Source organism: Colobus angolensis, unplaced genomic scaffold (assembly GCF_000951035.1).
Source record: "Colobus angolensis palliatus isolate OR3802 unplaced genomic scaffold, Cang.pa_1.0 Scaffold11, whole genome shotgun sequence".
Classification (NCBI taxonomy): domain Eukaryota; kingdom Metazoa; phylum Chordata; class Mammalia; order Primates; family Cercopithecidae; genus Colobus; species Colobus angolensis.
Window position 1 is genome coordinate 15162518 of NW_012112030.1, and position 13519 is coordinate 15176036.

The window sequence follows — 13519 nt, forward strand, 5'->3', positions numbered from 1 at the left end:
TGTTATTAGCAGTCAGTATCACTTAATTCTAGAATACTTGGCAGAAAATTACTTTGGCAAATTAGTGTGTACATTTTAAGAATCGTATTTCTGTTTTAACCATATAGTACTAGTTAATCTACCCATTTTCTAAATGGTTAAGTTCACAGTCACTCAAATGACTTACAGGTGAAAGAATTATCTAAATTATGTTAAGCACTTTTGCTTTTAATTTATCAAGTGATGTAAAATGTAACTGTGCCATGATACTTGGGATGGATGTGATAGGTACATTTTGTTTTTAACTAGCATCATTCTTACATTACTTTCAAAATTGCTTTAAACTCATTAAAAGGTGTTCATTTTGTAAATTCTGGTGATTTTTGTTTTGTTTTGTTTTGTGTGTGTGTGTTTTCTTTTTTGAGACAGACTCTCAGTCTGTCATCCAGGCTGGAGTCAAGTGGCACGATCTCAGCTCACTGCAGCCTCTGCATCCCGGGTTCAAGCAATATGCATGCCTCAGCCTCCCTAGTAGCTAGGACTACAGGTGTGCGCCACTGTACCTGGCAAATTTTTGTATTTTTAGTAGACACAAGGGTTCACCATTTTGACCAGAGTGGTCTCGAACTTCTGACCTCAGGTGATCCGCCTGCCTCGGCCTCCCAAAATGCTAGAATTACAGGCATGAGCCACCACACCCAGCCCATTTTGTAGATTCTTAATGTGTATGCTGGTTTTATTCAAGAGAGCTTTTAAGAAAGATAACTTCGAAATTATCAGTGAAAAACCAAATTCTAAAACAGGGGAGTTGATATGTGAGCCTTTTATGTTTTGAACATTTAATTTTTTTCCCCTAAATGTTCTTAGTGTCTGTAATAATGGTTTTAGCTTTGTACTTACAGTGTTACATCATACTCATATTTTCTCACTGGGGTTTAAGTCATCTCCTCTAAGTCAAGCAAGATTTTTAGTTCCTGTTGGGTGCAACACATGCTTTACAGTTGTTATTATTTGTATTTAAATTCTTTGATACTGGTAGTGGTAGAAATGTGAAGTAACATTTCTAAATCTGTTTTGGTGGTAATTTTGTCTGAACAGCTAAGAGTAGAAAATGATTGTGAAACTTCCAAGGATGAGAGGCATTGGGTTTAAAATTAAATCGGAATTGGGAAAGGTTTCATTGCTGTGCTTCAGATAGAAATGATCCTGGGGTGATGGTAGGCAGTGAGATGAGAGGAGGAGGGAAGAGGAGCAGTGAGGGAGGCAGCATGTGCATGGCACATCTGCTGTCAGTGGAAGAAGGAAAGGGCCTCTGAGGAAAGTATGGCTTTATTCTGTTCTAGTGTCGTTGAACAGAAGATGAAAGACAGAACTGAGAAGTCTCACTGGCTGTGTAAGAGTTGGAGAAAGGGGCAGCTGTTGAAAGGTTGGGATCTGAAAAGGAGAGCAGCTCAAGCCTTGGAGGCACTCCTATTTGGAGTATGACTTCTGGCAACTTTCTAAATGCTATGAGCCTCAGTTTATGTATTCATAAACTGCAAATAATAACACCTACCTCAAATGGGCTCTGTGAGGATTGTCAAGGCCATTGTATGACAGCTGAATATGTGAGTAGCACTGAGTGAAATGCTTAAGTGGTAGCTGTTATGGTGGTGATCATACTATTTATTGCTGGAGGTGAGGATGAGTGAAGTTTTCACACCTGATTAATCCCTTCTTTTCCCCCAACAAATTGGAAGTTACCCATTTTCTAAATGATGAGAGGAGAAAGAATAGAAAATAAAGGGTTAAGACCTTAAGGAGAATTTGTAGATGGTGGGTAAATGAAACATTGAGGTTTGAGCAGGATGTCTGGAAGCAGTTAGTTCTAAGTTAAAGGCAAATGGCATTTAGAACTAAATGTGGGGAAAGGAAATATGTACTTTTCATGTTTTACCCCACAAAAAAAATTACAATCTTTGAGATTGCTAACTCAGTGGTTATTTCTTCACATAACCAAGACGCAAAAATTCAGTTTCAAGAAAGGCAGAGCACTTTTAATGTTTTTCTTTTGTTCTTAAAACATTGCCTTTAATTGTAGGCACAATTTTCTGTGCCAGCATATTTTCAGTTTAAAAATAAGTTGCAGAAACAGTCTTTGTAGCAGCCAGATTTCAACAGGACATTTTTCTCCTTTTTATTACAATGAAAATAAATTAAAATAGTTAGCTATGTAAAACATTAAGAAATTTTATATTTAATAATAATTTTTAAATTACTTAACTAGCATAGGCTGAATTGATTTAATAACTAAATGGCTGCTACAAACATGTTTTTTAAACCTAATTAAGATTTGATTGTTTGAGTTGCAAAATTACAAGACACTGTATGATTTCTATTGATGAAAGCTCTTCAATTTTAAGATAAGCTGGAGAGTATAATTGTTTTTATAGAGTAATGAAACTAAGGCCAACTTGAGAATGTAGTAAATCATAGTTAAAAATTATAGTACTCTTCTTGGTTTCACTAGAAGGATACTGAAAACACAAGTTAAAAGCACACATCTGAGATTTTGCTGCATAGTTTTCTTCATAGAGGAATACAATAACTTCCATAGTTTCCACACCTCTTCTGCCCCACTCAAGTCTAACATTATTGTGGACATGTGGCAGCTTTTGTGGGTTGGGCCTTTATAAAAGTCCAAGTCATGATACTGGCTTTTGTTGCCAGGATCGGCAGAAGAATTGCCAAATGGCAGCTGCCAAACCAATATGCTGTTCTGTTTTTCTTAAACTAAATTAAATATTTTTCTCTTTCCCGTAAGGGAAATACATGATTCAGAGCAAATCATATAAATGGGTTGACATCTTAGTTTAGCAAGAAACAACTGAAATCTCTTCTGTGGGATTCTAAAATACATATTACTCATTTTGCACAGTAGATACATTTTCAATGATGTTACCATGGTTACACATATGAAACACTGCATAATACAGCTTGCTTTGCCTGACTGTAATGTATCACTCAGAAGAATAGTATTGGCTGTTATTGGCAATATGTTAATAGCAATTTCAATATTCTTTTTAAAAAGCAGAGTGGATTTTGGATTAAAAAGCAGAGTGGATTTTAACTGCTTTGTCACTGAAGTTACCCATGAAATAGAGATTAAAAAAAAAAAAAAAAAACCCACCAAAAACACATGCTCCCACAAGGAAGAACTGCATTATGACAGGTAGTCAGTGTGTAGCCAAAACATTAAAACATATTACTGAAGGTAGAAACAAAATCTCTAAAGGTCTGAAGTTCAGGTTAAATCACCCTTTTACCTTCCCAATGCAAGAAATTAGTAAAACCATTTTCCTCTTTTACCATATAAAACACAGAAATCTACTTTTGAATATACTAGCGCACATATTTTCTTTGGACCATATATAAGTTGCTTTGTGTAAGAAAACAGAATATTTCTTAGCCAATAGCCTCTTCCTTCCTCTTTTTCCTTGCTATTATAATATAACCTCATTTTATTCAGTTTCCTCTAGGTGGGCCACAGACAAAGTTGTGCATCTTGACTGGAGTTAGCTCGCTCACCATAGTAGTCCCACTTATTTTGCCATTGGTTGACTTGGACATGGAATCTCATATCTCTGACTAGTGAGATTCTTGAGAAAGATGGCCAGGGAGATTTTGGGAAACTTAGCGGGCAAATCATCTGAGGTCAGGAGTTCAAGACCAGCCTGGCCAACATGGTGAAACCCCAAGGAGGACAGTAAGGTCAGATGTCAAACTCAAACTAAAAATACAAAAATTAGCCGGGCGTGTTGGCAGGTGCCTGTAATCCCAGCTACTCAGGAGGCTGAGGCAGGTAAATTGCTTGAACCCGGGAGGGGGAGGTTGCAGTGAGTCGAGATCGTGCCATTGTACTCCCACCTGGGGAACAAGAGTGAGACTTTGTCAAAAAAGAAAAAACAAAAAACAAAAAAACCCAAAACCTTCTTTTTAACTCTAGGCTTTGTGGTTCAGAGTATTGCTTTGTGATACAGCAGCCAGCTGGGGCTTGTGAGGTTGCCTAACTAAAAAGCATAGGGCAACCCAATAAAGATGGCAGTGCTGCAGTATTAAGCAATCCTGAGTCATCATCTCTTTGAAATCATAAGTATTATTTTAAAATCAGGAATAGTTCCTTTCCTTACGTGATTTAAAAAATATATATCATTTACTGCTTTTTTTTTTCTGAGACGAAGTCTCACTCTGTTGCCCAGGCTGGCGTGCGTGGCACAATCTCGGCTCACTACAAGCTCCACCTCCCGGGTTCACACCATTCTCCTGCCTCAGCCTCCCGAGTAGCTGGGACTACGGGCACCCGCCACCACGCCCGGCTAATTTTTTGTATTTTTAGTGGGGACGGGGTTTCACTGTGTTAGCTATGATGGTCTCAAACTCTTGACCTCGTGAGCCACCATGCCCGGCCTACTGCTTTGTTATATATATGTAGCATTACTGGAATTTTTAAATGTTTACATCTAGTACATTTAAGGCTGGGCACGGTGGCTCACACCTGTAATCTCAGCACTTTGGGAGGCTGAGCCAGGTGGATCACAAGGTCAGGAGTTCGAGACCAGCCTGACCATGATGGTGAAACCCCGTCTCTACTACAAAAATTAGCCAGGCGTAGTGGTGGGCGCCTGTAATCCCAGCTACTCAGGAAGCTGAGGCAGGGAACTGCTTGAACCCGGGAGGCGGATGTTGCAGTTAGCCACTATCACACCACTGCACTCCAGCTAGGCAACAAAGCGAGACCAAAAAAAAAAAAAAAATTTAGTACATTTAGTACTAGATTCATTTCTATATAAATCAAATTCTGATTTTTAAATAACTTCTAATAAGGGTATTTTACCTGTAGGTATCAGATAAAAGATGTTTGCATTCAATGAAGTTCTGCATGGTTTTGGTCTTATTAGATGACAGGAATTTTAATACCAAATTTCTTTTGTCAGTTAGTACTTAATTGCATTGAATAGTTTCTTTCCTTGTATAATTTGAAGTAATTCTCCATTAAGAATGAAATAGTCCCCTCACTTTTATGGACTTTTATTATTTTAACTGGAAATTTGAAACATCATATTAACAAACAAGTTTTTTTTCTAATAGCATATTTTAATTGGGGTTTATATTGAAGTGTGCACTTTATGTGTTTATTTTCATGAGAGAATGTGTGCATTGTTATGATGTTTTTTAAGGAATGCCATTGGCATCCTCCTTTATATGTCTCCTGAGGAGGGAAAACCATAGCAGTGTAGACTCTACGAAAAGTATCTTCCTTTAATTACTCTGGAAAGGGAGACAGACACCAGCTTCCCCCATTTTCAGAGTGCTGTCATACAGTTTTAGTTATTTATATAAAAGAAACCTGTCACTTAAAGTTGATTTAAACCTGGTAAATTGCTCTTCCTTCCATCACTAGTTCATAGGAGCTGTGTGCTTTAGCTTTCTCTTTTTATCTAAGCTTCCAGAAAGCTCAGAACTAAGATGTCTGCTTAAAAGTTCAGCATAGCCCAGGTGTTCCAGTAGTTACCTACATAATTCATTATTTGGTTTATAAAATACAGAAGATTGGAAAAGGAATTAGTTAGACTAATGAATTTCTATTTTATCTCCAGTAGACATGTCATTTTAGTGTTATACAATTTGATGGAAATATATATACCATTTTATATGCACACCGATTTAGTCGTCTTAAAATCCTTCACAACCAAATTATTATTAAGTGAAATAATAGTTTCATAGAAGCTTTAAAGTATCAAGCCTTTCATTTACTCTTCTGATTATAGTAAATGATTAAAACTCTGGTAATAAATAGGAAAAAGACGTAACGCCAAAGCACAAGCAAACTATGTTGCTATTTATCAATTCCTTGGTATCTTTTTTTTTCTTTTTAAAGTGGCGGTGGGGGCATTCATTCATTTTATACTGACCTTTAGAGCATAATCATCAAGTTGAGCTTGTAAATATGACCTGTTTTCTTTAGCCCTAAACGCTCTAGATTAATGGAGTCCTTAAAAAAAAATTAAATTTAAATTTAAATTTAACTTAAAAAAAAAAGAGAGAGAGAGACAAGGTCTTGCTCTGTTGCCCACGCTGGAGTGCAGTGGCAGTCATAGCTCACTGCAGCCTCAAACTCCTGGGCTCAAACATTCCTCCTGCTTCAGCCTCCCAAGTAGCTATTTTAAAAATTAGGTGGGTGTGGTGGTGTGCATCTGTAGTCCCAGCTACTTGAGAGACTGAGGTAAGAGGATTGCATGAACTTGGGAAGTTGAGGCTGCAGAGAGCTGTGTTCACATCACTGCATTATGGCGTGGGGGATAGAGTGTTCAATCTTTAATACCATACTTTTTTGCCCAGACTTGAGTGCATTAGTGCTATCTCAGCTTACTGCAGCCTCTGCCTCTTGAGGTCAAGCGATTCTCATGCTGCAGCCACCAGAGTAGCTGGGATTACAGGCGTGCACCACTATGCCTGGCTAATTTCTGTATTTTTAGTAGAGACGGGGTTTCGCCATGTTGGCCAGGCTGGTCTCGAACTCCCGGCCTCAAGTGATCTACCCTCGTTGGCCTCCCAAAGTGCTGGGATTACAGGCATAATACTATATTTTTGAATGTACCTTTTCTATGTTTAGATATATTTAGATACACAAATACTTAACATTATATGGCAGTGGCCTATAGTATTCAATACAGTAACATGTCATACCTATCTTTATCCTAGGGGCAATAAGCTATACTATGTAGCCTAGATTTATATATAAGTATATTTTCTATTTTTATAGTAGGCAGTACCAACTAGGTTTGTGTATATACACTTTATGATGTTCACACAACTAAAATCACCTAATATGTTTTAGAATGTGTCACCATAGTTGGGGTTGAGTATGATGAAACAAACAAAATGTATTACTATAGTTAAGTGACATGTGACTGTATTTGGGTGGGCACGAAGTTAAACTTTTAATTTAAATAATTGACCAAATACTAATATAATGATGACATATACTCAACATCCTGCAGTTCATAATAATTGTAAATAACATTTATCGAGTGCTTATTGTTTTCTACATCTCCATTATAAAGTAGGTTCCATGAGGGCAAGGATTTTTTTATGTTTTTCTCACTGCTTTATGATACATTTTAATTTATAAATTAGGCACAGTGGGCCAGCCATGCTGACTCACGCCTGTAATCCCAGCAGTTTGGGAAACCACAGTAGGAAGATCGCTTGAGCCCAGGAGTTTGAGGCCAGACTGGGCAACCTAGCAAGACCCCATCTCTGTTTTTTAAAAAATTAGGCACAGTAAAAGATTAACTATAATAACTAATAAAAGTGTAACAGCACGCCAGCATCACAAACCTTGTACTTTGGGTGTGTGTGTGAAGGGGTCATTATTAAGTAAAATAAGGGTTGTTTGAACACAAAAACTGCAGTACCTCAACAGTTAATCTGAGAACCAGGCCAACTACTGAGTAACTAATGGGGCAGGTAGCATTGACAGTTTAGAGACACTGGGCAAGGGGATGATTCACGTCATTGATGAGATAGAGCAGGATGGAGAGAGATTTCATCACACTGCTCAGAACAGCTCACAATTTAAAACTTAAGAATTGTTTATTTCTGGGATTTTCTATTTAATATTTTTGGACGGCAGTTGACTCAGGGTAACTGAAACCATAGAAAGTAAAACCACAGATAAGGGAGGACTACCGTATATAAATATAGGTCTATATAGATGTTATATTTATGAAAATATTTGTGTGTATATATATGTATATGTTGACTAAATGAAGGAATAACCTGTGACATAGCTGCGTTTATTCAGTTGAGACGCGGAGAGGTAAAGTAAGTTGCAAAAGATCACCTAGCTATTTGGTGGAGGAGCTGAGATTCAAACTTATGTAGTCTGATTTCAGAAACTGTGCTCTCAACTACCAGTGTTTTCTGCTACCTCTGTTGTGTTGAGAAAAATACAGGCACACGAATAGTAAATATTGCTTTTCTTATTCAGTAGAGTCAGTTATTTTAAGGGTTATGATAGCCTAATGCAGGGCTTCCCACCCTCAGCAATGCTGGTGTTTCTGGAGGTTTATTTGGACATGGAGGGCTCTGCTCTGCATTATAAAATGTTTAGCAGCACCCTGGCCTCTACGCAGTAGACACCAGTAACATTTCCCCAGTTGTGACATTCAAAATGTTACCAGGGATTGCCAAATGCTCCCCTGGAGGCAAAATCACCCAATTGAGAACCACTTATCTAGACCTACACATTAAAACATCATCAAGGGAAGTCTGGAGGTAAGAGTAGGTAAACACTGGCATTGTATTTAGAAAAGTCTGGACTTCCTACTAGGCCACAGTGACTACAGAGACAAGGTGGGAATTAGTTTGTTCTGTGACCATAGGTATGTCTTATATCAAGACCTGAATTTGGCTGGGCGCAGAGGCTCATAACTATAATCCCAGCACTTTGGGAGGCCAAGGCCGGTGGATCACCTGAGGACAGGAGTTTGAGACCAGCCTGACCAACATGGTGAAACCCTCTCTACTAAAACTACAAAATTTTTTTAGCCAGGCGTGGTGGTGCATGCCTGTAATCCCAAATACTTGGGAGACTGAGGCAAGAGAATCACTTGAACCTGGGAGGCAGAACTTGAAGTGAGCTGAGATCGCGCCATTGCACTCAAGCCTGGGCAACAAGAGTGAAACTCGTCTCAAAAAAAATAATAATAATAAACTAAAATAAAGATGTGAATTTTATCCTTTTTATAAGGATTCTTCTAGAAATACAAATTTTTTAAAATACTTTTTTTTATTTTCAACTTTTATTTTTTTATTAAGCATAAAATATCTGGGAAGAATTTTTTTAAATGACACGTTGTTTCAGTGTCTGTTAAAATTCTAATGCGTTTTTAATAGGATAGTGATACGGTAGTTTGTAATTTAGTAGTGCAATATATTTTGCAAAAATATAGCATGTGTGTCTCTAAAAATCACTTCATCGTGCAAAATCTGGAAACAAAAAAACACAGGGCTTGGGGGGAAAATGGATTTAGGAGCACACCACTCAAAACTTCATTAGCGACACATACAAGAACCGAATAAAAATGGTAGTGTAATAAATATGACATTTGGCCTTGAAAAAGACCCACAGTTTGCTTGTGAAAGTAACTGGGTGTTGAAAGGGTTTCAGCACGTGAATTATTGGGAAGTTTTGGGGGGAAGGTTATCTGAAATTGAGTTGAAAGCTGTAGGCTCGGCACGGTGGCTCACACCTGTAATGCCAGCACTTTGGGAAGCCAAGGCTGATGGATCACTTGAGGCCAGGAGTTCAGGACTAGCCTGGCCAACATGGCAAAACCCCATCTCTACTAAAACTGGAAAAAATTAGCCAGGCACAGTGACACATGCTTGTAATCCCAGCTAACTTGGGAGGCTGAGGCAGGAGGATCGTTTGAACCCAGGAGGCGTAGGTTGCAGTGATCTGAGATTGCGCCACTTCACTGCAGCCTGGACAACAGAGCAAAACTTTGTTTAAAAAAACAAAAGAAAAGAAAAAAAAGATGTATCACCAGATGTGGATAAGTGTGTTTCATAAAACAGGCAATGAACTGAAGTAGCTGCTACATGTTTGAGGTGTGTGCAGATATACATTTTGTGTATTCCTGTGTGGCTGGGTTTTGTCAGGTACAGTTTTTTGCATCTATCTAGAGTCTCTTACAGATAAAATCATGCATAAGCAAGTGCCAAGTCGTGTTATGCTCAAATTGTTCCTTTAACATACAAATCATGTTGAAACAGTTCCAGCAAGCATTGTAGCAGAACTGATGATTCTCTTGATCTGGATTTTGAGGCCCATCAAAACAACAACAACAACAACTTGTGAAGTGCGGAAAAGAATGGCGGATCTAAGATGAAAACATACAATTTGTAATAATACAGGGGACAAGCTTTGGTAGAGTTGAGAAAAGGCTAGAATCATTGTCTTCCCTTCCCTTCCCTTTCTGTGGTCCTGAGCAGTCACTCCTCCGTTGTGCCAAGGACAATGGTCAGGACCTAACAGTGAGCCAGCTACCTCCCAGGGTGTCAAGTGCTGTATCTATTAAAATTTTTCTAAATATTAACAGATGGCTCTATGTGTTTCTTAGACCACTTGAATTAAGGAATAATAGAAACACTGTGTTTCATTAATGATTCTACTTTTACAATAGTCAATACGGAATTTTTTAAAAACTTTATCTATATCTTTATATTAATACAGTTTCAATTTTATTTAATGGATTAAGTTTCAGGGTATTGAGTTACTCAAAAAAATATGAAAATTAGGATTTGGAAAAAGAACGTAAGCATATGAAATTTACCTGGAAGTTTGCAGGTTGTGGTTATAGACTTCTCACCATACAGAGCATATGTACTAATATTTTAAGATTAACAGAAAAAAACTAATATTCAATACAGACCTTACAAGGTAAATTTTCTAATGTCAGGAATGTCAATGATAGGTCTCTGTTACAGATTACTTTATGGCATATGACCTAATGAAAATTATTATAGACTATTTAATGTATCAATGTATATTGCATATTATTTCGAGCATCTAATATTTTTGGCTTAAATACATAGGGGTTTTTTTCCTTCTTTCATTCAAGAACAGTTGAAGACCTTATCACTCAACCTAGAAAGAATACTGTTTCTTAGGCAAACATCTTATTCTCCAAAAATAGTCATAACTTAATTCAAAGCAATTTTTTTCAGTAAACATAACAGATGTTTCTTTGTTTTTGTTGTTGTTTCCACATTTCATTTACTTAAGATTTTTGCTTCTCCTTCAGATTTCATTTTTTTCCTACAACATACCCTCCTCAAGTGTCGAAAAATTAATCTCGTTACATTATCTATATAAAGGTTGTTTTGTAAAACAGAAACACTGTAAAGTATTCCTGTTTCAGAACCTTCTATTTTTTTAAGGTACTGGTGCCCATATAGTAGCACTGTTAGGTTTTCTTTCCATTTATGAATTTGGCATTAGTACTCTTTAATGCACCCATGTTGGACCATAAAACAGTGGAGGTAGGTAGACACTCATACTTATTTTTCACGACCCACCTATGAAGTATAAAATACAGTAATCTTTGTATTTTACAATGCAATGTAAAGAGCCAAACAGCCAAATCAACTTACTTTTTTGAGGGGTGGGGGTAGGGGGGAGACAGAATCTTTCTCTGTTGCCCAGACTGGAGTGCAATGGCACAATCTCAGCTCGCTGCAACCTCCATCACCCAGGTTCAAGCAATTCTCCTGCCTCAGCCTCCTGAGTAGTTGGGACTACAGGCACATGCCACCACACCCAGCTAATTTTTGTGTTTTTAGTAGAGATGGGGTTTCACCATGTTGGTCAGGCTGGTCTTGAATGCCTGACCTCAAGTGATCCACCTTCCTTGGCGCTCCAAAGTGTTGGAATTACAGGCATGAGCCACGGCACCTGGCCTACAACTTACTTTTGTTTATAAAATAATGAAAAAGGATTGAGACCAGACTGAGAAGGGATGCATTTAACTGTTTTGTAAAAATATAAGTAACATTTTCACACATAGGCACTCCCAATAGATAGTAGGAAGGATATATTTAGGAATCTCAAAAGGCTGGTGGCCAGGCCCTGTGTCTCACGCCTGTGATCCCAGCACTTTGCGAGGCCGAGGCGGGTGGCTCACCTGAGGTCAGGAGTTCAATACCAACCTGACCAACATGGTGAAACCCTGTCTCTACTAAAAATACAAAAAATTACCTGGGCATCATGGTGGGCGCCTGTAATCCGAGCTACTTGGGAGGCTGAGGCAGGAGAATCGCTTGAACCCAGAAGGCAGAGGTTGTAGTGAGCTGAGATCGTGCCGTTGCACTCCAGCCTAGGCGACAAGCATAAAACTCCATCTCAAAAACAAGTATACAAAAAAAAGGCTGGGAGTTTGAATTTCATTTCCTTTGTAGACTAACTTTAATGTTACAATAAATAAATGGGCATTTTAAATACCTACACGTTCTGTTTTTCTTTTATTCTTTTTTCAGCCACAATGAAAGGAAAGTGACCTGCAAACATCCAGTCACAGGACAGCCATCACAGGACAATTGTATTTTTGTAGTGAATGAACAGTAAGTAAAGAGTTTCATGGAATGCCTGTATTCAAAATTGGGTTAGCATTGAAATTGCTGTTATTTATATTTCAGTTTAACAGCTTTCTTATCTGGACATTTGTAGTCAAGTATAATAACAATGCCAGCTGTTCATGATGTGTCATATAGAAACCTGACTTAAACATTTTTTCATGAGGAATGTAATCTCCAAAGCTGTTTTTATAGTACTTCAAACACAGTAAGCTCAAGAGCCTGGGATGCAAGCATAGAGAAACTATGTAAACTTGGTTAGATTATTAAAGTAATTTGAGCTCAGTTTTCTCATCCTTAAATCAGATAGTGATAATTACTATTTCACAAGAGTTTTATAAGCGTCAAATGAAATATGTGTAAGAATGTATTATACTATAGAGCTATTCACAGAGTTAGTCACTGAAATTGTTATTGCTTTTTAAATTAGAATAATCTTATAATTCATTTTTAATTTTTCAGTTGGATGACCAAGTAGAATATCTGCAATAATGCCTATTAAAAATAAACATGATAGGCCGGGTGCGGTGGCTCACGCCTGTAATCCTAGCACTTTGGAAGGCCAAGGTGGGCAAATCACTTGAGGTCAGGCATTCGAGACCAGCCTGGCCAACATGGTGAAACCCTGACTGTACTTAAAAAATAGAAAAATTAACCAGACATGGTGGTGCGTGCCTGTAGTCCTAGCTACTGAGGAGTCTGAAGCAGGAAAATCACTTGAACCTGGGAGACAGATTCTCCAGTGAACCAAGACCGTGCCACTGCACTCCAGCCTGAGCAACAGAGTGAGACTCCTGTCTTAAAACATAATAATAAATAAACACGATAATAATGTATTTTTGACTTAGGAAAAGTGTTAGCTGTATTTAAAGTTGTTATAAGTATTAAGGCCTGATTCTAGAGTAACTAGGATCCACGCACTGTGAAAAAGTAGGACACTCACATAGTTAACTATAGGGAAGTGTTATTGTAAAGCGGGTTACATACACAGCAAGTTCTACCATTTTGACATATATTTTCAGGACTGTTGCAACCATGACATCTGAAGAAAAGAAGGAACGACCTATAAGTATGATAAATGAAGCTTCTAACTATAACGTGACTTCAGATTATGCAGTGCATCCAATGAGCCCTGTAGGCAGAGTAAGTTATTTTGCTTTATATTAATTATTGATAAGGAATAAACAGTATCCATACCGTTACTCATAATGGACTTAAAATTATAGAATAATCATTACATTTTTATTACTACATGAATTTGGAGGTGATTGATAGAAGAAGCAATTGCAGCCTGAAATATAAAGTAATAAGATTGTAATTCAGTGACTTAAGTTTTCAAGTTTGGAATAGTTTTAGAAAT

The 13519-nt window shown here is 37.7% G+C and overlaps 1 protein-coding gene across 4 annotated transcripts in view; it reads left to right on the forward strand.

Annotated features, from left to right (window-relative positions):
* Nucleotides 1-13519, forward strand: part of PLEKHA5 (pleckstrin homology domain containing, family A member 5) — a 246724-nt gene that overhangs the window by 115566 nt on the left and 117639 nt on the right. For all 4 annotated transcript variants that reach the window (XM_011954821.1, XM_011954831.1, XM_011954838.1 and 1 more), the window contains 2 exons: nucleotides 12064-12147; nucleotides 13182-13302. In XM_011954821.1, the coding sequence (XP_011810211.1) occupies nucleotides 12064-12147; nucleotides 13182-13302 (205 nt within the window). The remainder of the gene's footprint in view (nucleotides 1-12063; nucleotides 12148-13181; nucleotides 13303-13519) is intronic.